The sequence below is a fragment of the Triturus cristatus genome, chromosome 7 (assembly GCF_964204655.1).
Source record: "Triturus cristatus chromosome 7, aTriCri1.1, whole genome shotgun sequence".
Lineage (NCBI taxonomy): Eukaryota > Metazoa > Chordata > Amphibia > Caudata > Salamandridae > Triturus > Triturus cristatus.
Genome location: NC_140590.1, coordinates 1,692,760,122 through 1,692,786,600, shown reverse-complemented (window position 1 = coordinate 1,692,786,600; position 26,479 = coordinate 1,692,760,122). Strand labels below are relative to the sequence as shown.

Below are 26,479 nucleotides of genomic sequence, written 5' to 3'. Positions count from 1 at the left end.
ACATGAAATAAACTGTGTTATATTAACAGAAATTAGTCAAATTTCAAATTGAATTCAAATGTATTTATTTATTATGCATAGTTAATGAAACCATTGCATGACAAGATCCACGCAATAGTAAAAAAGTAGTCATAGTAGATATAAAATACTAAATACTTACACTAACCACGCATATTTGTTCATTCAAATCTAACATTAAAATCTCATAACAGTAGTCCTTTAACTCCAATCAATGGCAACAGGTCATATACATGCCTACAGCTAAAACATGTGTGTCATACCATTATTTGAGCTTGGCTTGCAATAGGCCAATGATTGTGATTTAAGTATTGAGGTTGATGTGGGTGAGATGCAAATGGTGTTACACTCACTGGAAATAGGATCACACCTCAAATCCTCCCTATGACTAGCAGTTAAAGTGCATGCTATGTTATGCAAAAATATAAAAGATAAAGCACAAAGTGCACCATGAAATATTTTGACAGACAGTCAGGCCCTATATTGAACCCAGCCCAAATACAAAAAGAAAAATTCAGATTGCTAGTCACAGTAAACGTTAATCAAACTGTACAATGAGCCGGACTCATTCTGGCCTTTCATCTGTTAAATCACAGTTATAATACCATATCTCACACAAAGTCTGGTCACCTGGACATTAAGTGGATGCCGTGTTCTACCTAAATCATGCAGACTCGGTCAGTTTAACAAAGAGCATCAAAACTTGACAAAAGCTGCATTAAGTGCAATGTTAGCTGGTTTCATACTCTCAATGACAGCTTGTCACAGAAATGAGTCCACCTAACAACCCCATGTAATGATTTCCCACAATATAAAAGTTACAGTGGTATTTATCATGATTTACAGGTGCTTAAAACATGTGAAAAAGGGGCAAAGCCAACCATGGACCAAGTTAGCTGCAGATCTACAGCGCTCCCTACTGTGGTCCTGTTTCTCATTTTGTCAGCATTCCTTGGCGTGCGAGAGGCCCCCACTACTGGTAGATTGAAGAACTGACTTCCGCACACATATTCAGAGAATATCAGTGCCGTTGGTGATGGTGGATAGGGTGCCAGAGGCCATGGCTCCCCTGATTCTACCTCTGATATCAGACATCAGCACACTGAGGGATAAGGATGCTGTTTGCTATCCCCGTCATTCACCCCCAGATGTGGAACACTGAAGTATCAGAGCTGATGGGACCTGGCAGGGGCCTCCAGAGTCGCGGCCTATTAGTGAGGCATGTACTGTGGATGTGGCTGGCCTGAACGAGTCGATGGCACGTGGTGTTCTCCATAGGCCAGCGGAGGTGGACCCCTTAGACCACGAGGACTAAATACCACTGTAAATGGCCTGTAGAGGGCTTGTCTCTATCTGCTTGCCCCATGTGGTGATCCTGAACCTACATTACTGTGGGGGACTGAAAGCAATAGAGAATCCCAATACTTGAACTTTAGTGAGCATTCTGCCTCTTTATTGCTACCTTAGAAGAAAAGAAGTGTAAAGATGTGGTAAGAAAGCCTTTACTAAAGATCCCCCAGTTAGCGTTCAGCCGTAAAGGGGTGAACAGACTACTGCATTCTATTAACGCCCTTGACACGCATCAAGAAGATCTCCTCCATCTGCTCAGTGGTGAAGGGTGTGAAGGAGAAACTAGAGGTCTTATCAAGGAAAGTATTGGCAAATAAATGACACTGACATAAACCAAAATTAAAGTGAAGGCACTGGAAAGTCGTAAGGTGGGTGTTGTCAAGGAAGTAGGAAAGGAAAGGTCGATAATTTTAAAGGTTCTGTTGTGAGTGCCATGGTGTGACTGAAGGAGAAACTGCAGGTACTGGAAAATATGAGGAGAAGCACGATGTTAAGAGTGTTTGGAGTCCCTGCTGACTGAATCTGGAAAATGAGTGAACAATCAACTGGTGCTGATGCGTCCTGAGGGTGAAATAGGGCTTCAGGTGTTCACACTGGCGGGGCTGGGGGTAGCTCTACCAGAGACAGAATGCAGAAACCAGCTGGAGGATCAGCAGTATTATTGCCTAGTTGACTCTGTTTTCTCTCCCTGTATATAATGTTTGAGTCACAATGGACACTACCAGGTGGCTGCCCATGGGAACATTTATCAGAGTGTCTGCACCAATTCCTGCATCCTTTACCCCAGTGTTTCACACAGAGATTTCAATTGTTTTCAGCTGAAATTTGTATGTGAAAACCAAATACTTGCAGTTCTGTGAGACCCAGTAAATCTGGTTACCAGGCCCATCAGAATTTATGTTGAGGTCTTAGTTTGCTGTCAAGCAGCGGCCCAGGTGTGTTGCAGGGGTTATTTGCTTCTTAGCGTAAATCCTAAAAACAAGTGAAACACAAAAAGAAAGAAGGTTTGACTGACATTGTCTGGGTACTAATGTGGCGAGTTGTTTGGTCAGGAAACATGTAAAAAGGGGCAGCCATAAACGAGCACTGCGACACCTTCACATTTGTTTTAGCACCTGTGTTTCACAGTAACATTTTGTATTGTGGAAAACAACACAATTAAAATGTTGTAATACTTTAAGATACTGCCAAATGAACTACTTTCGCTTAATGCAGCTTGGGCATACAGTAGTTGATATTATAGTCACCCTATAGTGTAAATGTAGTGCTACATTAGATTCCTACAATCAATCAATCAGTATCTGAATAGCGCGGCTTATCACCTCGCGCGGTATCCCGGTGCTGAGGTATGGGGAGCCTTAGGCCAGGTCTTGAGCTCCTTCATGAAGTTGGCGAGTGAAGGGGAGGTTGGAAGGTGAAGTGGGAGGTAATTCGAAGACTTGGCAGCTAGGTAGGAGAAGGATCCACCTGCACTGCAGCTCTGCCAGATGCGGGGGACAATTGCGAGGGCGGTGGATCTGAGTTGTCTGGTCGGCTAGTAGAAGGTCAGGCAGTGGTTCCTATAGGAGTGTCCTTGTAGGCAAGTGTCAGGACCTTGAACTGGCATCTCTTCTGGACGGGGAGCTAGTGGAGGCTTCTGAGGTGGGGGGTGATGCTGGTCCATTTGAGCAGGTTACGTATGAGTTGGCTGTGGCGTTCTGCATGGTCTGTTGTCGTTAGATGGGTGGTGGTTTGGGCGTAAGGTGCATTTCTGTAGTCCAATCGGCTGGTGGTGAGGGCTTGAGTCACTGTTTCCCTGGCACTGATAGGGATCCACCTGAAAATCGTACGAACAATGCAAAAGATGTGGAAGCAGGAGGAGGCTACTTCATTGATCTGGTGTTTCATGGAGAGGCACTGTCCAGGATGATGCTGAGGTTGTGGGCATGGTTGGTGGGGGTAGGAGAGGGCCCAAGTGCTGTGGGCCACTGTTAGACCTGGCATCTTGGCGTGGGTCTCCCTTCCATTTTTTTTGCTGCTGCCACATGTGTTTTTGCTGGGTATAGATGCTTTGGGCACTGTGCCACTGCTGTCCAGTGCCACAGTGCAAGTGCTCCCTATGGTAAATTGATGTATGGATTAGTGATTCCATGATTGGCTGGTTTGGTTTACTTATCAGACCCTAGTACAGTGCACTGAGTGTGCCCAGGGCTTGAAAACCAAATGCCGCTGGTGGGCTTGCAGAACTGGTTGTGCCACCCACAGAAGCAGCCTGTACAAGTGTGTCTCAGGTCTGCCATTGCAGAGCCTGTGTTCAGTCTGTTACTGCCATGTTGACTGGGCAAGTGCACCCACTTGCCAGTCCCTAAACCTTCCCTTTTCTTCATATCAGACACCCCTATGGTAGGCCCAAGGGCAGGGTGCATTGTAAGTATAAGGTAGGACATGCCCTGGTGTGTGTGGCATGTCCTAATAGTGAATTACAGCCATTTTTGTTTTTCATTATTGCAAGGCCATCTGTTCCCCATAGGCCAGAATGGGCAGTTTGATTATTACATCTTATAATCCTAACTGAGTCAGGGAACTAGGTAGAAATTCGAGTTTAGTATGCCTGACTCAGAATGATAAAATACATCTTTTAGTGAAGTTGGTTTTAACATTCTGTGTTTGGAAATACCACTTTTAGAAAGTAGGTATTTTCTTGTCTATCCTTCCAAGCCTTCCTCTGCTAGGTTGTGTATTCCTTGTCTGGAGTTTGAGTGACAGGGGCTGGGGGATTCCAGGAGACAGAGTGAGTCAGCACAGGGCTGAATAGAGAGATATGCATGTAGATGGGTGGGAGGAGTTGCACCTGGGACCTGAATAGGGCTGTGACTTCCCTCCACAATGCTGGCTCCACCTCCTGTGGTGCGTCTGATGTTCCTGCCCGGCACTGTGAAAGAAAAGAAGGACTCATGTACACAGAGTGCTCCAGGACTGACCAGAACTGGTTTGGACTAGGCAAAGGCCTCTCTGACTTCAGAGAACAAAGAGAAAATGAGTATAAAAGGGGAGACCCAGACCCCAGAACTTTAGATCACTTTTGGGAAACAAGAAGAAACCTTTGCTGAGGAGAGGAACCAGAGAGAGTGAGGAGAGACTATCCCTATGCTTGAGGGATTGGCCTGCAGTGGTTGCCTGACTGCCAAAGAGAGGAGAAAGGTACTTTGAGTGTACTTTATTCAACTTGTGAAGGATCTTCAAGGGCTTGAGAAAGAGCTTGCCTCCTGCTGAAGTCTCAGGGACAAAAAACTTCACCCACCAGCTCCCCAAGAGTTCTTTGGAAGGGCCTGCAGTTGTGTTGGGCTTTCTGAGGGACTGCGTGTCGCAAGGAGCTGGAAACGCGACGCACGAAGAAGAAGAATGTCGGCGAACTGCTGCTGTTGCTTCACAACGCGAAAGCACCTCGCATCGCCGGAGAAGAGGATCGATGTTGCACCAGACGCCGCCACATCATCAGAGAAGCGTGTCACAGCCGCAGCCGCTGTCGTCGCATCGCTGGGAAAGTGCCTTGCATCACCAGAGAAGAGGATCGACATCGCATCAGACGCCGCCGCATCACCGGGGAGTGTGTCGCAGGGCCTGTCACGGCTCAGAAAAATCGTTGAGTCGCCGCACGGCCGTCGGGCGTGCACGCATCGTGTCGCACCAAGAAGAAGACGCCATCTTTGTTTCATCACACCGGATCTTCATCGCATCACGGCGTTGCGGGTCGCATCGCAATTAAAGTGCAGTAAGAAACCAACGCATCACCTCCCCTCGCATAGAAGAACTGACGCATCCCCTACGCATCAGTAGGGACCAGACGCATCACCTTTCTTGCGTGTAAGGAACCGACGCATCACCTTCCGTGCACCACTTTCGTTGTATAGCGTTACGCATCCTAAGGTACATTGAACTCAAAGTGTCGCATTTTACATCTTAAGAGAATTAAGCTATTTCTACCATTTTTAAAGTACAGTATTGTGGATTTTTGTCGTTTGTGGTTTTGTGTTAAGTCTATAGAAAAATACTTCTTTTTATTCTACAACTTGTGTGGTGTCCATCTGTAGTGTTGTCACTGGGTTACTGTATGTGGTCACAAATGCTTTACACACTGCCTCTGAGATAAGCTTGCCTGCTCGTGCCACGCTACCAAGGGGGTGAGCAGGGGTTATTTTAGGAGTGTACCCCCTTACCCTGACTAGACGCAAGGGTCCCTATTAGGTCAAAGGTACCTACTTCTGCCAACTAGAGACCCCCAGTTCTAACAGCCACCATGTGTCATCCCATGGGGAGTTGTTCTTTCCGAAGTTGAGCACTACCGTTTTGTCTGTGTTTAGCTTCAGACTGTTGGATCTCATTCAGTTGGGGACGTTGGTCATGGCATGCTGGAAGTTGCCCCTAGTGGTGGCGGTGTCTTCCGTGAGAGAGAGGATTAGTTGGGTGTCGTCAGCGCATGAGATGACGTTCATCAGAGGATGCGGAAAATATCAGCCAAAAGGGTCAAGTAAAAGAGGGTGGGGCTGAGGGAGGATCCTTGGGGGACTTCACAGGTGAAACTCTTGAGTTTAGGTGAAGGACAGTAGGCGGATTGCCTGTGTTCATCCTGTGTGGATTGAGATGATCCATTTGAGGGCATTTCTGCTGATATGGTAGAGTCTGGTGATGAGGTTGTGGTGGGAGCCGGTGTCAAAGGCCCCTGAGAGGCCCAGGAGGTTCAGGGCTGCTCTCTTGCCACAGTCAAGGATGGATCTGATGTTGTCGGTTGTGCATATCACGGCGGTCTCGGGCTGTAATTGGAGCGGACAGGGAGTCATTGGGAAGGTTGTTTCCTTCCAAGTTATCTATGAGCTGGCGATTGATGCCTTTCTCTGGGACCTTGGCCGGGAAGGGGAGTAGAGAGATGGGGCGGTAGTTTTTCAGTTCGCTGGGGTCGACGGAAGGTTTCTTCAGAAGGGGTATTACCTCTGCATGTTTCCAGGCCTGAGGGACAGTGGCGGTGGTGATGGATATGTTGAGGGTGTTGGTTAGTGCACTGCCAATTTCCTTCTGTCCCATTTTGAAGGCGTGGTGGGGCAGGAGTCTGTTGGTGCTCCAAAGTGAGTGGAGGTCCTGATCACTGTGGTGATTGGTATGGTGAGTGGTGTCCAATCGGAGAGGTGGATGTTGGAGTTGTTGGTGTGTGTCAGGAGGAGGTCGAGGTTGGCTGGCTGCGGGTCAAAGTTGCTGCAGATGTCTGCTATCTTGTTGTGGAAATGGTCCGCCAGGGAGTCACAGGGGGCTTGGGAGGTGCAGATCATGGTTTTTGTGACAGTGAAAACATTGAATCTGAAGCACCATTGTATCTTTATATATATATATTCATTGAAAAAACAAAGGTTACAGAGATGTTATAGTTAGGCTCACATTTCACTCGGATAAAACCAGTGAAATTCAGCAAAAATAATTACCTGAGCTAACTATAAATTATGCCCCCACAATGCATTGCTTATGACCTCACATATTATATAACTCCTGATATGGTCAGTGACATCACTGATGACATCATCCACAGAAGCAAAACAAAAAATGCTCGTCCTATGGAACCTCGGTCCTAATTATAGCTACCTACAGGCAACTGCCATATTATATATATATATATATATATATATATATATATATATATATATATATATATATATACATATACATACATATTGTATCTCTTTCTCTATATATATGTATACCATTAAAGCATTGAGATCTTTATATATATATTCACTAAAAAAAACATAGGTTTCAGGGGCGTTATAGTTAGCTGGACATTTCCCCCGTACAAAACCCTAGAAATTCCCCTGTTATAGTTAGTTCAGCTAACTATAACTCGTGCCCCCGCAATGCACTGCTGATGACGTCACATATTACATCACTCATGACATGGTCAGTGACATCACTGATGACATCACTGATGACATCTCAAATGACATCACTGATGACATTACTCATCACTCACAAAAGAAATAATAAAAGAAGAAAGAAGAAAAAAAAAAGTTCTTGTAAGAACTAACTTTCCTGGTTTAAAAAAGAGCTAAATTTCTTTGTTAGTGTTAGTTTAGATGAATGTATGTGTAGTACGTAATTGACTGAATTAATGCATTAGTAGCGTATCATAATGTATAAGTGCAGAAGTATGAGGAAGTGCTGCAGCATCACACAGTAACCTCTTTAACTGCAGTGTGCTGTGATACTTCCGAAGCACAGGGATGCAACATATGTACATAAATATGTTGCAAATCTATGCTTCTCTCTGCACGGCTGCTTAAACTGCAGCCATGTGGTGACACAGGCACCCTTGCACCATAGTGCAAGGATATCTGTGTCATGTGCTGTTTGTTATTCTACAGGAAGACACACCTTCCTGCACAAAAACAATGAGAAAATGCATTTTTCTCCTTCAATGTATGCTGTACATTTCAGCATGCATTGAAGATATAAAAATGTGGAGAAATTAAAACAATTCTCCTTGTTGTGCTTTCCTACACCAATTTTAGAATGGTGCAGCATTCACACACATATCGAGATTTATGATTTCTGATAAATCTAGACATGTGTCTTGTTCTATGAGTATTAAGTGCAATCATGCACAACAACACTTATAGAACACCCTTTCAACACAAAGTGGTGTGCATGATAAAGTTATATTTACATGGAGTATAAAAAGTGCACAGAGTGCCTTTTCCTCTCTTCGTAAATATGAAAGAGTATCTTGCACAATAACTATGTTACAAATAGTGACATATTTCCGTTTTTAAATTTCCTTGCAAATGATAGAAGGTAAGCACAAAGTTTTGTCTGCAAAGATGTTCAAAGAAGAATGATTGAAATGATTGTGGTCCTTCAATAACTAAAATGGGAAATATTATGAACCCCTCAAATCTCTTTTTTTGCAGGTCACATGATATCTGATTATGGCCAGATTTCAAAACTACATAAACAATGTATTTTTTGAAACGTGTTTCAACTTTGTAGCTTCTTGCAGACCTCTTCATTCTGCATATTGAGACTTAGTTAAACTTACCTTCACAGTAATAGGAATAAAAAATGGTATACATTTTTTTCTGTTTTTCATTCAAATATAAATTCATATAAATTGCTTATTTTAAAATTTGGATCTGTGAAAGAAAAGGAAAAAAAAATTATAACATGTAATAATACATTTTTTACAACACAGCATAATTTCCACAAAGTAATTTTTTTGCCTTTTTTGCTGTTCTCAGAATATATTAAATTTCACTAAAAATAGTGATTTCAATCATACTCATCACTTAACAGCGGGCAAAAAAAACACAATCTCAAAGATTGTTAAAAAAAACCCAACATGCCATTCTCAAAATACAAATCACAGATATATAAAATGCACACAGCTAACGACATTTTTTAACTTTAACTTACAAAAACTGTAAATGATGTCGCTTTAAAATAATCACCAAATCTAAAGATTAATTTTTGCAGGATGCACCACGCCCACAACGTTTTCCTTCAGTGATGTGGAAATGTTCTACTTTTCTCGAGGGGCAAACAAAGACCAATGCCACCTTTCTCATGCACAAGATTTTCAAAAGAGTTCTGTTACGAGGGGATCCTAACAAAAAATACTCATGCGGCACAGCAAGTATGATGAAACACCTAAGGACCCTTCATCCAAACAATCTTGTACGAGAAGAATGCAAACAGATGAGAAACACTCCTGTGCTGTATCTGTAAAAAAGAATCACAAATAAATGTATATTAATAACTTTCAAAATTATACTATTCCATTACTGTACAAACACATTTTATATAAATACTGACTAAGAAACTATAGCCCTGAACCACAAGTGTGACGATGGTTAAAACACTACATGCATAGTGCATACTACTTTGAAGCAGTTCATGCCCTAAAGCCTACCTCACTAAGGGCCATATGTAGGAAGCCCAATACCGGTCGGTAACGGCCGATTTTCGGTAATTATACCGTTACCGACCGGTATTTAGGCTTTTGCTATGTAGGGGGAACATTTCAGGATTCGGTAATTTACCGAATCGGTAAAATTACCGAATCGGTAAAATTACCGATTCGGTAAATACCGAATCCTGAAATGAGATGTAGGTGACACTCAAATGAGTGATGTGTAGGGAAAATAATTCGGTATTTAGCACCAAATATATGTTGGTGCTAAATACCGAATTCATTGCAAAAAGCAATATTTTGCTGGACTAACAGTGCCATGTGGCAGACATACATGCCCTTAGGGCATGTATGTGCGCCACATGTGCACACATGCACGAATCAGGGGTGCAACAGGGTGTCAATGTGACACCCTGCCACCCTTGAATGTGCTCCCCCCATTACCGAATCGGTATTTACCGATTCGGTAATGAGGCATACCTTCCCATTGATTCAATGCATCAATGGGAAGGTATGCCTCATTACCGAATTGGTAAATACCGATTCGGTAATTACCAATTTTCTCCGATTCGGTAATATTTACCAAATGATTACCTACATACGAGTTACCACTTCTTAAATACCGAATCGGTAAAGTTCGGTATTTAAGAAGTGGTAACTTGCATGCTACCTACATATGGCCCTAAAACACTACATGCTAAATGACTAGGGGCCATATGTAGGTAGACTGTTTTGCGATTCTCTAATTGCAATTTTTAAGGAATCGCAATTAGAGAATAGCAAAATGCAATGTAGGTAGGATTAGCAATTTTTTTTGCGAATCCCACCCATTCCTTATTTGCGATTCTCTAATTGAGAATCGCAAATAAGGAATACCTTGCCATGCATTCCTATGGGCTAAAAGGCCCATAGGAATGAATAGGAAGACATTCTCAATTTGCGATTCTCAATTAGAGAATCGCAAATTGAGAATGCAATTTCAAGGTTGCAAGGGTGTCAATAGGACACCCTGTTGCACCCCTGAAATTAGCATGGGTGCACATGTGGTGCACATACATGCCCTAAGGGCATGTGTGTGCACCACATTCCACTTTGAAAAATGCAAAAAACTGCATTATTACAAGAAATCGCAAATTACCACCAACCTGTAGTTGGTGGTAATTTGCGATTCCTTAAGGCCAAATAGCACTTTTTTGGAGGTTCCTACATTGCATTTAAGGAATCGCAAAATTTGCGATTCCTTAAATGCAATTGCAAAATAAGGAATCGCAAATTTAGCGATTCCTTATTTTGCATGCAGATTTGCCTTCCTACATTCCACTTAGCAAATTTGCGATCGCAAACGCCGAAATTCGGCGAATTTCAGCGTTTGCGATCGCAAATTTGCTTTCTACATATGGCCCTAAATGATTACAGTACTATAAGGAGACACACTGGGTGAGTGACAGGGTGTTTACTAGAAGTGTATGAATACTAACTAGGGAATTGAAGGTGTGAAACACAACTGTGTAGGTGATTAGAGGACTGCATCCATACTGCATAGGCATTTAAAGCAGTCCATGTGCTAAGGCCTAGCTCACTGCATGACTACTTGGGTACTGACTGAATGATTAGAGTACAGCAAGGAGAGTGCCTAGGTGAATTTATAAGTGCTAGGCTTTTCACACAGGGAATGGATTAGTACTTGGTACTGAATGGGTCACTAGAGGAGTGCAAAGGCAGTGACAAGATGTTTGCTGGACTGTATAGATACTGACTAGGAAATTGAAAGTTTGAAAGACAAGTGTCTAAGTGGTTAGAAGACTGCATACATAGTGGATAGGGGTTTGAAGCAGTCCATGTGCTAAGGCCTGGCTTAGTGCATGAATACTTAGGCACTGACTGAATGATTAGAGTACTGCAAAGATAGTATCTTGGTGAATTTATAAGTGTTTGAGTTTTCGCACAGTGAATGGATTAGTACATGATGCTGAATGGGTCACTAGAGGACTGCAAAGGGAGTGACAGGGTGTTTCCTGGAAGTGTATGGATACTGACTAGGGAATTGAAGGTGTGAAAGACAATTGTGTAGGTGGTTAGAGGACTGCATGCATAGTGGATAGGGGTTTGAAGCAGTCCATATGCTAAGGCCTGGGTCACTGGATGAGTACTTGGGTACTGACTGAATGATTAGAGTACTGGAAAGAGAGTGTCTTGGTGAATTTATAAGTGTTTGGGGTTTGGCACAGTGAATGGATTAGTACATGGTGTTGAATGGGTCACTAGAGGACTGCAAAGGGAGTGACAGGGTGTTTCCTAGAAGTGTATGGATACTGACTAGGGAATTGAAGGTGTAAAAGACAAGTGTATAGTATGTTAGAACACTACATGCATACTGCATAGATATTTGAAGCAGTCAATTTGGTACTTAGAAACTGACTAAATCATCAGACTACCTCTAGGACAGTGCTTGGGTAAATCTTTTAAATTTCCAGGTCTGCCACAGTGAAGAGAACAGTACATGGTACAGCACCTTAGTGTCAAACCCTGACTCATTTGATCAATGCATAAGCAAAGACTAGCTTCTAATGCTACTAAAACTTGACAACATGACAGGTTTTAAAAGAGTTATCTGCTAAAAAATACACGATGTTACCAAATGCTTCTCTCACAATCCTTACCCAAATGCACACAGACTCACAGTGTGATTTTAGACAAGCAACACTATCCTAGGAGTTTACCAAAACTCATTCACTAGTCTAGAAGAGTTAATGGTACTGCACACAATCTACACATTTAAGTACAGCACATCAGTGTCAAAGCATGACTCATTTAATCAACGCATAAGCAAAGACTGGATTCTAATGCTACTAAAACTTCACAACATGACAGGTTTTAAAACAGTTATCTGTCAGCAAATATATGATGTTACCAAATGCTTCTCTAACAGTGATCCCAAATACACACTAACTCACAGTGTGATTCTAGACAAGCACCACTATCCCTAGGAGTTTACCAAAACTCATTCACTACAGTGCAAGTGGTAAGGGAACTGCACACAATCTACATATTTCAGGACTGCACTTTTCTGTCAAAGCCTGACTCATTTAATCAAAGCATAAGCCATAACTGTCTTCTAATGCTACTAAAACTTCACAACATGACAGGTTAAAACAGTTATCTGTCAGCAAATACACGATGTTACCAAATGCTTCTCTCACAGTGGTTCCCAAATGCACACATACTCACTGTGTGATTCTAGACAAATAACACTATCCCTTGCACTATACCAAAACACATTTCTTCATCTAGACGAAGTACTACATTTTAGTATAGAAACATAACATAACTCATTTCAAAAATTCATAAACAATGACTGGTTTCTAATTCTACCAAAATATAAAAACAGCACAGTTATCTGTCTGCAAACACATGAAAAACACAAATGCTTATCACAGAATGGTTTCTACATGCACACACACTGTCAATAAGATTGTAGAGAAAAAAAGTACTCCCTACACTTTAGTAGGAGAAATACATTAGTCTGATTAAAATCAAAATAGTCTACATACATCCCCTCACAATTAAATAACTCATCTTTCAAGTTATTTTGTAGATTAAGAAGTATATCAGTCACTCACCATATTTTCTTTTACAGAATCTCTGCACTGTGCACCTCTCAGCAAAAACAAAGACATATACATGTAAACATCAAATCACAATCCTTCACACATAAACTCAAAAGCAAACACACATTTCTATTGGTTAAACATTTCAACCCTTTCCAACTGAAATACATTTCAACCCTTCCCCCAATCTGCCTTCTGCCTGTTACCATAGAAACAGGTCATGGAACACTGCACTGAGCACACCGGTCAGAAGTTCAGCACACAATGTTGCTACACAAGAGAGGAAGTGTGCTTCACTTTTCAACATATCAGCTTATCATATATAATGTTCCTTACAATCTAAAAAACAGAAATATACACCCTACCTTTCAGTGTACAAAGTAGTCATACAACCAATGATGTCTTGTCTTTTTTTAAAAAAAAAATCCGTGGATCCGCGCACCCAACGCGATAGGATGCGCGCACCTACCAAGGCAGAAAATGGCCGCCAAGAGTTCCTGGTTTCGAATGTAGACAGACACTTGACAGCCAATTAGCAATCAGCATGCGATCGGGAGGATGCGCGCTCGGTTCGGGGAGGGTGCGCTTACGGTGCGTGTAGGGTCCGCGGATCCTCCCCGGCCATAGATATTTATGTACTTTTAACTCTAATTTTCTCAGGAACTACTGAACGGATTCACACCATTTATGCAAAAGGCACGAGTCTGAACTGAGGACTACCTCTTTGCCAAATTTGGTGTCATTCCGTTCAGCGGTTCGGGCTGTAGCTGCGACAACAGATCCTATGGGAAATTGCATGGGGAAAACGTGTTTTGGCACCCCCCTTTTTTCTCGGCCCCCGCTAGACGAATCACCACGAAACTTTCAGGGTAGGAGCGGAGCTGGCCAAAAGTTTGGAACATTTCGCGAGGATTCGTCAACCGGCGCCAGACTTATTGGGAATAGAATGTTGCGGATTTCCTATGGAAAATAGGTCCTAACTATAACTATCTACTGGCGACCGCATTCCAGCTCCCTATTCCAGCTCCCTCGATAGTGATCAGGCACCAACCACAAGAAAGCGGCTCGATACAATTTCTTCTTTTTAGAGCTTTATTGATCCGCTGTTACGCGTTCCGTCATTACTGCCTTGGTCACACACATATATATATATAAATCATTTACGTATCCAAGAAATTTACCTGGGTGCCATCTGCTCACTCTCTTAGGATACAGAAAACATTCACAAACAGGTCGAGAAAGGCAGCAAGGCTGCCGAAACGCGTCCCTCTGTTGTTTATGTGTCTGTAGAATCCCCACGAAGACGAGTGCCTGCTTCTTAATCATAATAGATTGGGAAACATATTTCTTACATTTCTAGCGCTAGCGGTAGCGCTATATCCTGTGCACCACCAGCGATCTGGCAGCACGCCAGTAAAACCGCAACTGCTAAAATATATATATATATATAAAACCATAGGTTTCACACAAGTTATAGTTAGCTGTAAATTTCACTCGTAAAAAACCAATGAAATTCCACGTTATAGTTAGTGCAGGCAACTATAACTCACGCGACCGCAATCCTCTGCTGATGACATATGTGTCTTTATGAAAAAAAAATATTTGTAATATATGTATAGCTAAAATTTAATGGAAGAAGACATGGGCAGATAAGTGTCTAAATACAGTATTAGCATCAGCAGAGGATTGCGGTCGCGTGAGTTATAGTTGCCTGCACTAACTATAACGTGGAATTTCATTGGTTTTTTACGAGTGAAATTTGCAGCTAACTATAACTTGTGTGAAACCTATGTTTTTTTCAGTGAATTTGCAAGGTTTTTTAAATGCTAATTCCTAATTATAACGTGTGTGAAACCTATGGTTTTTTCAGTGAATTTGTACGGTTTTTTAAATGCTAAGTTACTTTACGCCGTTCGTGGCGTGCGCGCCCATTTCATGCAGTTCGTTCCGTGCAGTGCCGTGCACGCACGGTGGGCACGCGGTGCGCTACGTGCACCGCGTGCCCACGTTACGCTGGATGGGCCATGTACGCACGATGCGCTTCGCGCACCGTCCGCACACGGAGGACATATTATGCGCTTCGTTGTGAAAGGTTGTCTATTAATTGTTTTGTTGATTAATATGCCCTGCACAAAAGGTGCGCTTTGGGCACCTTTTGCACATGGGGAGGGGAAAATGTGGATATTGGTTTTTTTTTTATTTATTTTTTACCGTACGCGTACGGTAAGCGTAATCGGCGTTTTTTCAAAACAAATGAAAATTGAATTTTTGGCCTTGGGGGTTCTTTTGGGACACCCTACCATTGGCTATGTGGTTAGGAGCTGTCTAGCCTGCCCCTTTTCATGTTATGCAACTTTGTTTTTCAACCCCCCCTCAGAGTGCGAGAGAGAAAATGGCGGCCGACACTTCCTGGTTTCGACCGATTCGAATGTTTACTAAGATCTAACAGCCAATCAGAATCGCGCTCGCGCACGGCACCGTACGCGTACGGTAAGCTTACCGTAAGCGCACGGTAAGCTGCCACAGATATATATATTGATTTAAATGCTATTTTCTCAGGAACTACTGAACAGATTTACACCAGACCTACAAATGGCACTTCCTTGACCTGTAGACTACCTCTCTGCCAAATTTCAAGTAACTCTGTTCAGCCGTTCGGGCTGTAGCTGTGTCTAAAGGTCCTATGGAAAAATGCATGGGGAAAACGCGTTTTGGGACCCCCCTTTTTTCTCAGCCCCCGCTTGACGAATCCCCCCGAGACTTTCAGGGTAGGAGCAGAGCGTAGCGCCCCATTAGTTTTGAAAATTTCGCGAGGATTCGTCGACCGGCGCCAAAGTTATTCAAAATAGAATGTTGCGGTTTTCCTATGGAAACAGGGTCCTAACTATAACTACCTACTGGCGGCCGCCAGTAGGTAATATATATATATATATATATATATATATATATATATATATTCACTTAAAAAACCATAGGTTTCACACATGTTATAGTTAGGTGGACATTTCACTCGTAAAAAACCAATGAAATTCCCCCGTTATAGTTAGGTCAGATAACTATAACTCGCGCGCCCGCAATCCAGTGCTCATGACGTCACATATTTCATCACTCATGACATGGTCAGTGACATCACTCATGACATCCCTGATGACATCATCCTTGTGATAGAGTGGCGGTCGCGCGAGTTATAGTTATCTGACCTAACTATAACGGGGGAATTTCATTGTTTTTTTACGAGTGACATGTCCACCTAACTGAAACCTATGGTTTTTTAAGTGAATTTGCAAGGTTTTCAAAATGCTAATTCCTAACTATAACGTGCATGAAACCTATGGTTTTTCAAGTGAATTTGTACGGTTTTTTAAATGCTAATTTTTTTTTTTTTATGGTTTCTCACCGTGCGCGCACCCCGCGATTTAAAAAAAAAAAAAAATGTTTTTTCACCCTTCGGGGTCCTTTAGGGACCCCCTGACAAAGGCTAGGGGGTCAGGAACTCTCTACCCTACCCCCTTTTCATGTTCGTCACCTCTCTTTTTCACTGTCGCACCCACAACAAACAAAATGGCGGCAGACACTTCCTGATTTTGACCGATTCGAACGTTGACTGACATGTAACCACCAATCAGAATTACGCTCGCGCACGTTAGGGTGCGCGGTTATAGATATGTATGTGCTTTTAAATGCAATTTTCTCAGGAACTACTGAACAGATTGACTCCATATATGCAAAAGGCACTTCCTTGACCTGAGGACTACCTCTCTGCCAAATTTCAAGTAATTCTGTTCAGCTGTTCGGGCTGTACCTTCGACTAAAGGTCCTATGGGAAAATGCATGGGAAAATGCATGGGGAAAACACGTTTTGGGACCCCCTTTTTTCTCGGCCCCCGCTTGACGAATCACCCTGAGCCTTTCAGGGTAGGAGCTGAGCAGAGCGCCCCATTAGTTTTGAAAATTTCGCGAGCATTCGTCAACCGGCGCCAAAGTTATTCAAAATAGAATTTTCAGATTTCCTATGGAAACACGGTCCTAACTATAACTATCTACTGGCAACTGCCAGTAGATAATATATATATATATTGTTATATTGTTATATCTATATATAAAACTATATCTATATGCATATCTATACCTCTATATATGTATATATGTACACACACACAAACACACACACACACATTATCTACTGGCGGTCGCCAGTAGATAGTTATAGTTAGGACCGTGTTTCCATAGGAAATCTGCAACATTCTATTTGGAATAACTTTGGCGCCGATTGATTAATCCTCGCGAAATTTTCAAAATAGGTGGGGCGCTCCGCTCCGCTCCTACCCTGAAAGTCTCGGGGGGATTCGTCAAGCGGGGGCTGAGAGAAAAGGGGGGTCCCAAAACGCGTTTTTCCCATGCAATTTTCCATAGGGACCTTTAGTCCAAGGTACAGCCCAAACGGCTGAACAGAATAACTTTAAATTTGGCAAAGAGGTAGTCCTCAGGTCAGGGATGTGCCTTTTGCATATCTGGAGTCAATCTGTTCATTAGTTCCTGAGAAAATTGCAGTTAAAAGTACATATATATCTAAAAGCGCGCACGGTGCGCGCACGGTGCGCGCACTGTGACGTGCGCAATTCTGATTGGTTGTTAGATGTCAGTAAACATTCGAATCGGTCGAAATCAGGAAGTGTCGACCGCCATTTTGTCTCTCGCAGTCTGAGGCATTGAAAAACAAAGGTGGAGAACGTGAAAAGGGGGCATGGTGGACAGTTCCTGACCCCCTAGCCTTGGTCAGGGGGTCACTGAAGGACCCCCAAGGGTGAAAAAAACTTTTTTTTTTTTTTGAAAATGTGCGGGGTGCGCGCACCGTACGCGCACGGCACGGACAACGCATCGTGGGTGCTCGGTGCGCGAAGGGCACCGAGTGCCCACAGAGCGCGCACGGTGCACACACGGTGCGCGCACGGTGAAAAACCTTGAAAAAAATATATATTAATAAATACATAACTTAGCATTTAAAAAACCGTACAAATTCACTTAAACAACCATAGGTTTCACACACGTTATAATTAGGAATTAGCATTTAAAAAACCTTGCAAATTAACTTAAAAAACCATAGGTTTCACACATGTTATAGTTAGCTGGACATTTCCCTCGTAAAAAAACAATGAAATTCCCCCGTTATAGTTAGTGCCGGCAACTATAACTCACGCGACCGCAATCCTCTGCTGATGACGTCAGATATTACATCACTGATTACATATGTGTCTTTCTGAAAAATAAATATTTGTAATATATGTATAGCTAAAGATTAATGGAAGAAGACATGGGTAAATAGGTGTCTAAATACAGTGATGTAATATCTGACGTCATCAGCAGAGGATTGCGGTCGCGTGAGTAATAGTTGCCTGCACTAACTATAATGGGGGAATTTCATTGGTTTTTTACGAGGGAAATGTCCAGCTATCTATAACATGTGTGAAACCTATGGTTTTTTAAGTGAATATATATATATATATATTACCTACTGGCGGTCACCAGTAGGTAGTTATAGTTAGGACCTAGTTACCATAGGGAAATTGTAACATTCTTTTCCCAATAACTTTGGCGCCGGTTGACGAATCTTCGTGAAATTTTAAAAAATGGTGCGGCGCTCCGGTCAGCTCCTATGCTGAAAGTTTGGGGGTGATTCATCAAGCGGGGGCGGAGCATCAAGGGGGGTCCCAAAACACGTTTTCCCCATGTTATTTCCCATAGGAAATTTTAGACACGGCTACAGCCCGAACTGCTGAACGGAATTACACCAATTTTTGCAAAAAGGTAGCCCTTGGTTCAGAAAGCGCCCTTTCTTTTTTAAATGGTGTAAATCAGTTCAGTATTTCCTGAGAAATTAAAAAAATAGAGGTCAAAAAATCAATTTCCCATAGGAAACTTTAGACGCAGTTATAGCAAAAACTGCTCAACGGAATTACACCAGATTTGGCAAAAAGGTACTGCTTGGCTCAGAAAGCAACCTTTTTAAAAAATGGTGTAAATATGTTCAGTAGTATTTGAGAAATTAAGAAATAAAGATAGTGATATCTAGAGGCACGGAGGATCCGTGCACCCTCCCGATCACAAGCTTAATTCTAATTGGCTGCCAACACTACAAATCAGGAAGTGTTGGCAGCCATATTGTGCCTCGGTAGAACCGAGTGACACAAGAAAACAGAAAAAGAAATGCGCAAAACAGGAAAAAGGGGCAGGGGAGAAACACCCTGACACCCTAGGCCTTCTCAGGGGGTCCCACAAGGATCGCGGGATGTGCGGAGGATCCGCGGATCCGGGCGAAAAATAAAAAAAAACGAAGCGTGGACTCCTGCGCTTCGTTATTAATTAGCCCCCGGGTGGGCCAAGTTCCGGGGTCACTGCAAAAAAAGGAATTGCGGGGGCCCAGGGGGACCCCCGCAGCCCCGGGGACCGCCACACCCCAGGGCTTTCTATAAATATTTGTGGGGGGCACACAGCCCCCTGCAGCCCCTGGGCACACAGCCCCTCGCAGCCCCAGGGACCGCCACCCCCGGGGCTTCCTTTTTTAGTGTATGGGGGGCCTCAAAGGCCCCCCCAAGCCCCGGGGACTGCCACCCCGGGCTTTGATTAATTATCTTGGTACCTCCAGTAAGCGCCACTGCGCTGCATTGTAGAGAGGAGGGACAGGCAATGCCCCTTTTTACACCTCTCTGCAACGCAGCTCTGTGGCGTTTACTGGAGCTACCTGGTGGGCTAGTTGGACCCCAGGGACCCTCAGGATTTAAGTGGGCTTCATCCCCCAACTTAAAACGGCCACAGGGCGTGTTTGCACACATGTCACATCAGGCCCCTCCTCCCTTCACCAGTGTGCAAATGTGTCCCGTGGCGCGTTTTAAGAGGTAGTTTTAATCCCCTGCCCTATTATGTACTAGGGTCTTACAGAGGAGATCATGCTAATCACAGGAGTACCCCAACGCATAGTGTTCCCTAGTGTATGTAGGTGTTTTCACTGTATTCTAAGTGTCTTTTAGCATATCACTGGCTCTAGGCCTGGTTAGTCAGAGTCAGTTACCACCAGTCTGAAAAAGTTGTGGGCACAGGATGATTTTGCAACAGGGCCTCTTTCTGCTTCTCTGTTGGTCCTTTCTGCACGTCTTGCTTCTTCCTGCACTTTTCTTTGTCTTTGTGGACTCCTGTTGCTTCTTTCTGCATTTCTTTTTTTTCTTTCTGTGCGTTGTTTCGTCTTTCATCACATGTCCTACCTCTGTAGGCATAGTTAGAAACTAGCATTTAAAAAAGCTTTGAAATTCACTGAAAAAAACATAGGTTTCAGGCACGTTATAGTTAGAAATTAGCATTTAAAAAACCTTTGAAATTCACTGAAAAAAACATAGATTATCAGGCACATTATAGTTAGAAATTAGCATTTAAAAAACCTTAGAATTTCACTGAAAAAACCATAGGTTTTAGGGAAAGTTATAGTTAGTTGAACATTTCACTCGTACAAAACCAGTGAAATTCCCCCGTTATAGTTAGTTCAGCTAACTATAGCTTGCGCCCCCGCAATGCACTGCTGATGACGTCACATATTACATCACTCATGACATGGTCAGTGACATCACTGATGACATCACTGATTACATCATCCATGTGATAAATTAATGCATCTTCTCACACCCTAATATAACCTTTGAAACACCCACTCTAAATTACAGATGGCCATTCTCAAAACCAATGACACTCCAACAACAAAAAGTACATACCCACTCACTGATTCTTAGGTCCACACACACATCCACTCACTCACCCGTACAATCACTCATACTTATGGTCACTCAGTACAGGACTATCATATGCACTCATACATCTATATAGACACTCACACACCGCCACTCATCCATAGAGGTACTCACACACCTAGTCAGTCATGCAAATAATTAATCACACTCCCATTTACTCACCTATACAGTTGTACACACACCAGATCACTTACTCATACAAATACTAGCACATTCTTACGCTCTTATACAATCACTGATACAAGCACACACTCATCCATACAGCTACTCTCATAATCACACACTCTCATTTATAGTGATTTATATACTCTAACACACATATATACCGCCTTTCACATATGTAGTTACTCATACATGTACTACTGAGATATACATTCACTCACTAACACACCCATACACACTCACCCACCCATACCATCCATCACAGATGCACTCTTGAAACCATGCACCCAGTGAATCACCCACTCACACATCTATGCACAGAGTCACACACACCCCACCCACACAAACACTCAGGAACCCATACAGATACTCAGAGAACCTATCAATAACTCATATAGACACTCATGTAGCTATTCACAAACCCATGTAGCCGCTTACACACCAACAGACAGATGGATACAGACATTCACACAGTTTAGTCAGTAACCCATGCATTCAGTAAGATACGTTTAATCACTCACTTATAAAGTCAGTCATGCACCTACTAAATCAACCATTCAGACACTTATACACCAACTCATTTTTCAATATGCCTTTCTCTATATATATATGTATTAAACATATTTCAACTTTACAGAAACACACACTCACTGGATGATGTCATCAGTGATGTCATCAGTGATGTCATTTGAGATGTCATCAGTGATGTCACTGACCATGTCATGAGTGATGTAATATGTGACGTCAGCAGCAGTGCATTGCGGGGGCGCGAGTTATAGTTAGCTGAACTAACTATAACGGGGGAATTTCACTGGTTTTGTACGAGTGAAATGTCCAACTAACTATAACTTTCCCTAAAACCTATGGTTTTTTCAGTGAATATATATATATATATATACACACACATATATACATCCCAAAATTTCTCCTTTTATCTTGAAAGAAGTGTTGGTTTAAAAATCGTTTTAATTAATGCAAATATGCAGAGGCAAGAGGCTCACTACCCAACATTTCTGCTCTGACGAGCCTTGATCACGGGAAAGTCTCTCTGTATTTCAAATGCCCACGTGACTTCAAAACGCAGGCCGTATTTATCTTGCAGAGTGCGCAAGGGAACCTAGTAAAACATATTTAAATGAATGGAGAATAGCGTAATTCAATAAATGTAATTTCAGTATTCTGCGCTAAACACCTTCTTTGCAGTTCATGTTGTTCCCCTTGCGAAAAAAGTCCAGTGTGCCCCAATGCACTTTCTGTTTTTAAATCTCCACTTACTTTCTTTAAGCCACATCAGCCAGCAATATAGGCAATTCATCTGTCTGCCTCCCTTACTTTCCACACCGTCAGAAATCCTTTCTTTTCTCAAGGGGGCAAGCCGGTCAGGCTCCCACACATTAATCACCAACTCCATTTACATTTTGAGTAATTTTACATTTGTAAATGGACAAAAGTACTAAAGCTACTCAAAAGTGTAATAGTAAAGTTACGTGTGTAAATGTTACTCATAGGTAAATGCTACTCAAAGTTGTACATTACATTTGTGAATAGTTCCCGGGCATTTTTAAACAAGGCCAGTCATGGATTTTTTTTTTAAGCTAAGCTCTGTCTGTCAGTTTGTTTTTATTTTAGTTATTTATCGAGAGAAAGTGATTAACTGTTTAATAGACTGCCATAACATCCTGAAGAAGTGTACATCAATGCCTAAAATGCTGTGAGATGCACATTTGTATAGGGAAACAGCTATACGTTGTATGCAAGTAATCTGAAAGATATGATGTTTGAACGAATCAACAATCTAATTCACAACATAAAGAAACTGGACTGGTGCAAAAATGTACCATTGATTTCAAATCTCTAAACTAAGAAAAAAGTCACCATATTTAGGATGAAAATTGTGAGAATACCTTGTACTAGAGACAGTGTATGGGATGTGCACTGTAATTAACGCTGTAAGTTAGGACCAGGACCTGCTTTCAGTATGCTAGGAAACAAGACAAGTGGATTCATTTGAACCAGGTACTACTTATTAATAAATCACTAAATACAGCAGCGAAGCAATGAATATTGAACACCCCTAAGACTTCTACTCATGAACCCCAAAGTCAAGTATGTCCCATATCCTGCTGTTCCTAAGGAAACCAGTAATGCTATGTTCAAAACTCATTTGTATATAATCCAATGTATTACAATTTATTTTAAGTCCTGATAGGGAGTGGCGAAGAAATATGAACATATGTGACTGGCGATTATATTCAAAAATTGATATATAAATGGTATTGCTACAGAAAAGTAGCTTTCCATCAGAGTGTGGTTATCAGCTTGCAGTTGGCTAATTGGAGACAGTGAGTTTGATGAGAGTGATATTTTAATGAGAATAACCCCCTCCTATTCACCTGGACAGAAAACTGTTGTGTTCACTGCTGCCTAGTACACAATTTACATTGTTGTTTTAATTTGATTCAAGGAATCTACAGCTGCTCTGCTGATGGCAAGTGGGTAAACAGCCAAGCCAGGACAGACCTTCCAACCTGTGCTCCAGGTAATATGTTTTTATATCTTTCTGAATATGTGTAGAAAGGCTTGTGTTAGAAATGTGGTAAAAATGGCATCGGCAGTGACTTTATTGAGTTTTTGCAGCAAAGTTCAACGCCACCCTGAACCACTGCCTGGCGGACCTCTACTCTGCCCCTTGAAGAGATACCACTCTCCCACCCACTGACTGTAGTATTCTACCCTACTTACATTTGTATCAGAACTTTGCAGTGTTGTTAACTGCTTATATGTTTTTTAACATAATGTAAACATTAGAAAAAAGAAAAGACAAAATAAAGGGGAGGGTAGTGATGTTCACACTTTTTACACCAATGGTCCAAAGTCCATAGATGGAAGTAAAGGGCTGGGGGCACACTTGCACCGCGCTCTCTCAAATCATTGCTTTCGTCCCTAACTTCTTGCCTATTCTGTCTTTGCAGTCTGTGGTGTCAGCGTTGACCTTCCTGGCACTGGACGGATATTTGGAGGTACTAAAACCATGGAGGGGATGTTCCCATGGCAAGTCTACTTCCAGAACCCAAGGGGTAGTGGAGCCCTTATTTCTGATGAGTGGGTTTTGACTGCAGCACATGTGGCGGATGAAGAGGAGAACCCTACAATGTATGCGGGAATCAGAGATCTAATTAACATCCGTCCCAGGCATCAACTTGTTGCAAAGAAAGTCTTCTTTCATGACAAGTGGAAGAGAGGCGTGCCACCACCTCGCACAGACTATGACAACGATATTGCCCTAATAAAGCTGGAGACCAAGGTCGAGCTTAGTGATAAGGTTTCTCCCATCTGCCTCCCTGGCCCAGAACCTGAGTACATACTGGAGGAAGGAAAGATTGGCGCCATCTCTGGCTGGGGCAGAACAGAGACCAGAGACAAAGCTCGAATACTCCACATGGCATCGATTTCCGTAGTTAAGATAGCCGACTGTCAGAACGAGAAAACAGAAATTGGGGACTCCAGCCAGTACGTGTTCTCATCAAACATGATCTGCGCTGGAGGTAGCGGCAAGGACAGCTGCCAGGGTGACAGCGGTGGATCCTTCGTTGTCCGGGACCCGCACAATGATACACTCTACTTTGCAGCTGGCATCGTCTCCTGGGGCCCAAAGTGTGGTACCTTTGGGTTGTACACCAATGTGAGGAACTACCTGGACTGGATCAAGAAGACCATGATGGAAAACAAGGACACCTAGAGTGATCCTGTCAGGGCAAGGAGACACTACCACCAGAGGCAATGTAGCAATTAAAAACCCATCAGCTATCGCAGATAAAGGTGAGATTTATGGCATATTCTTAGCTGCCGCTGAGTACCAGGGAGTGCTGTATTTTTTAATATTAAAAATATATTGAGTGAAATTAAAATAAATTGAGAAGAATAATTATTTCTCCTTCTTCCTACCTAAGTTGTTTAGCTGCACCTCTGAGAAGCTCAAACTAGTTCATCAAAAGAAACTTTATTTTGACTCCAGCTAAAAACACACAGCTTTCCTTGGGGCTTGCAGCTCAGGTACACAAGTGGAGACTATCACTTGCAGGGTCTGTGGCCTTCTGTGTGAAGCCATAACATGCTAATCATGTGTATGCAGTTGTACCACATATGATCCCCTGACCATAAAAATGAAAAGCAGAACATACCACCTCAAAGACAAAGCCAAACTTTTGTAAATTAAAAAAACCCAAGCAGCCATCCAAACTCACCATGGTCTAGCTTCATTTGTGGGAGGGCACCTCCTGTTGGACATCTCTTCTGTTCCCTTGTTAGCTGTCTTCTTGGGAAACAGTAGGACCATGGCAGCAGCTACCTGGAGCTGTATTATGCAAAGTGCCTGGCAGTGCATTGGGCAGGTGCACCCACTTTCTGCACCCCAAGGGCCCTTTGGTATTACAGACAGGCTGCCTATGCTTCGGCAGGTGCTTGAGCGGACCTTCTGAGTCACAGATTACGTAAGAGCCACATGTGGACCTGCACAATCTCAAAGGAGTCTTCCCTCAGCATGAGGGCGTGGCCCCACTCAGATGAAGAAACACTTTCAATCTGCATCCCTGCCATATTATAGAGAATGGCACAGTGCTAAGGAGCCAATGGAGGTACACTGTCTGTGTGCCACAAAGAACAGAAAGAGTTAGGGCAGAGTCAGGGGAACTCCCAAAGCCACCCGCTGAATGGGGAAGGGTAACCCATTAATCTCCCTAGACATTGCCCTGCAAATGAGTGCAGTTACACATAGCACCTGCCTGCAGGGGGATCTCTGCTGTCCTCTAAAGTACATACTGGTTGCAGCCTGCACAGTGACTGGTGGACCGGCTGCACAATAAATGGTAGGCCGGCTGCACAGTGAGCGGTGAACCGGCTGCACAGTGAACGATGGACCAGCTGCACCGTGAACGGTGAGTGAGCTGCACAGTGAGCCCGGCTGCACAGGGAACAGTGGACTGGCTGCATAGTGAGCAGTGAACCGGCTGCACAGTGAACGGTGGGCTTGCCGCACAGTGAAAGGTGGGCCAGTTGCACAGTGAATGGTGGGCCAGCTGCACATTGAATGGCGGGCCAGCTGCACAGTGAAAGGTGGACCAGCAGTGCAGTGAATGGGGGGGCTGACTGCACAGTGAACGGTGGGCTGACTGCACAGTAAACGGTGGGCTGACTGCACAGTGAATGGTGGGCCAGCTGCACATTGAATGGTGGGCCAGCTGCACAATGAATGGTGGGCCAGCTGCACAGTAAATGGGGGGGGGGGGGCGACTGTACAGTGAACGGTGGACTGACTGCACAGTGAATGGTGGGCCAGCTGCACGGTGAATGGTGGGCCAGCTGCACAGTGAATGCTGGGCCAGCTGCATAGTGAATGGTTGGCTGACTACACAGTGAACGGTGAGGTGACTGCACAGTGAATGGTGGGCCGACTGCACAGTGAAGGGTGGGCCAGCTGCACAATGAATAGTGGGCCAGCTGCACAGTGAATGGGGGGGCGACTGTACAGTGAACGGTGGGTCGACTGCACAGTGAATGGTAGGCCAGCTGCACAGTGAATGGTGGGCCAGCTGCACAGTGAATGGTGGCCGACTGCATAGTGA

At 43.2% G+C, this 26,479-nt stretch overlaps 1 protein-coding gene across 3 annotated transcripts in view; it reads left to right on the top strand.

The window, feature by feature from the left end:
• LOC146812781 (complement C1s subcomponent-like) overlaps window positions 1-24,770 on the top strand; it is an 89,764-nt gene extending 64,994 nt beyond the window's left edge. For all 3 annotated transcript variants that reach the window (XM_085619887.1, XM_085619886.1, XM_085619888.1), the window contains 2 exons: window positions 23,323-23,397; window positions 23,831-24,770. In XM_085619887.1, the coding sequence (XP_085476013.1) occupies window positions 23,323-23,397; window positions 23,831-24,597 (842 nt within the window). In that variant the 3' untranslated portion in view covers window positions 24,598-24,770. The remainder of the gene's footprint in view (window positions 1-23,322; window positions 23,398-23,830) is intronic.
• Window positions 24,771-26,479: the final 1,709 nt, after the last annotated feature.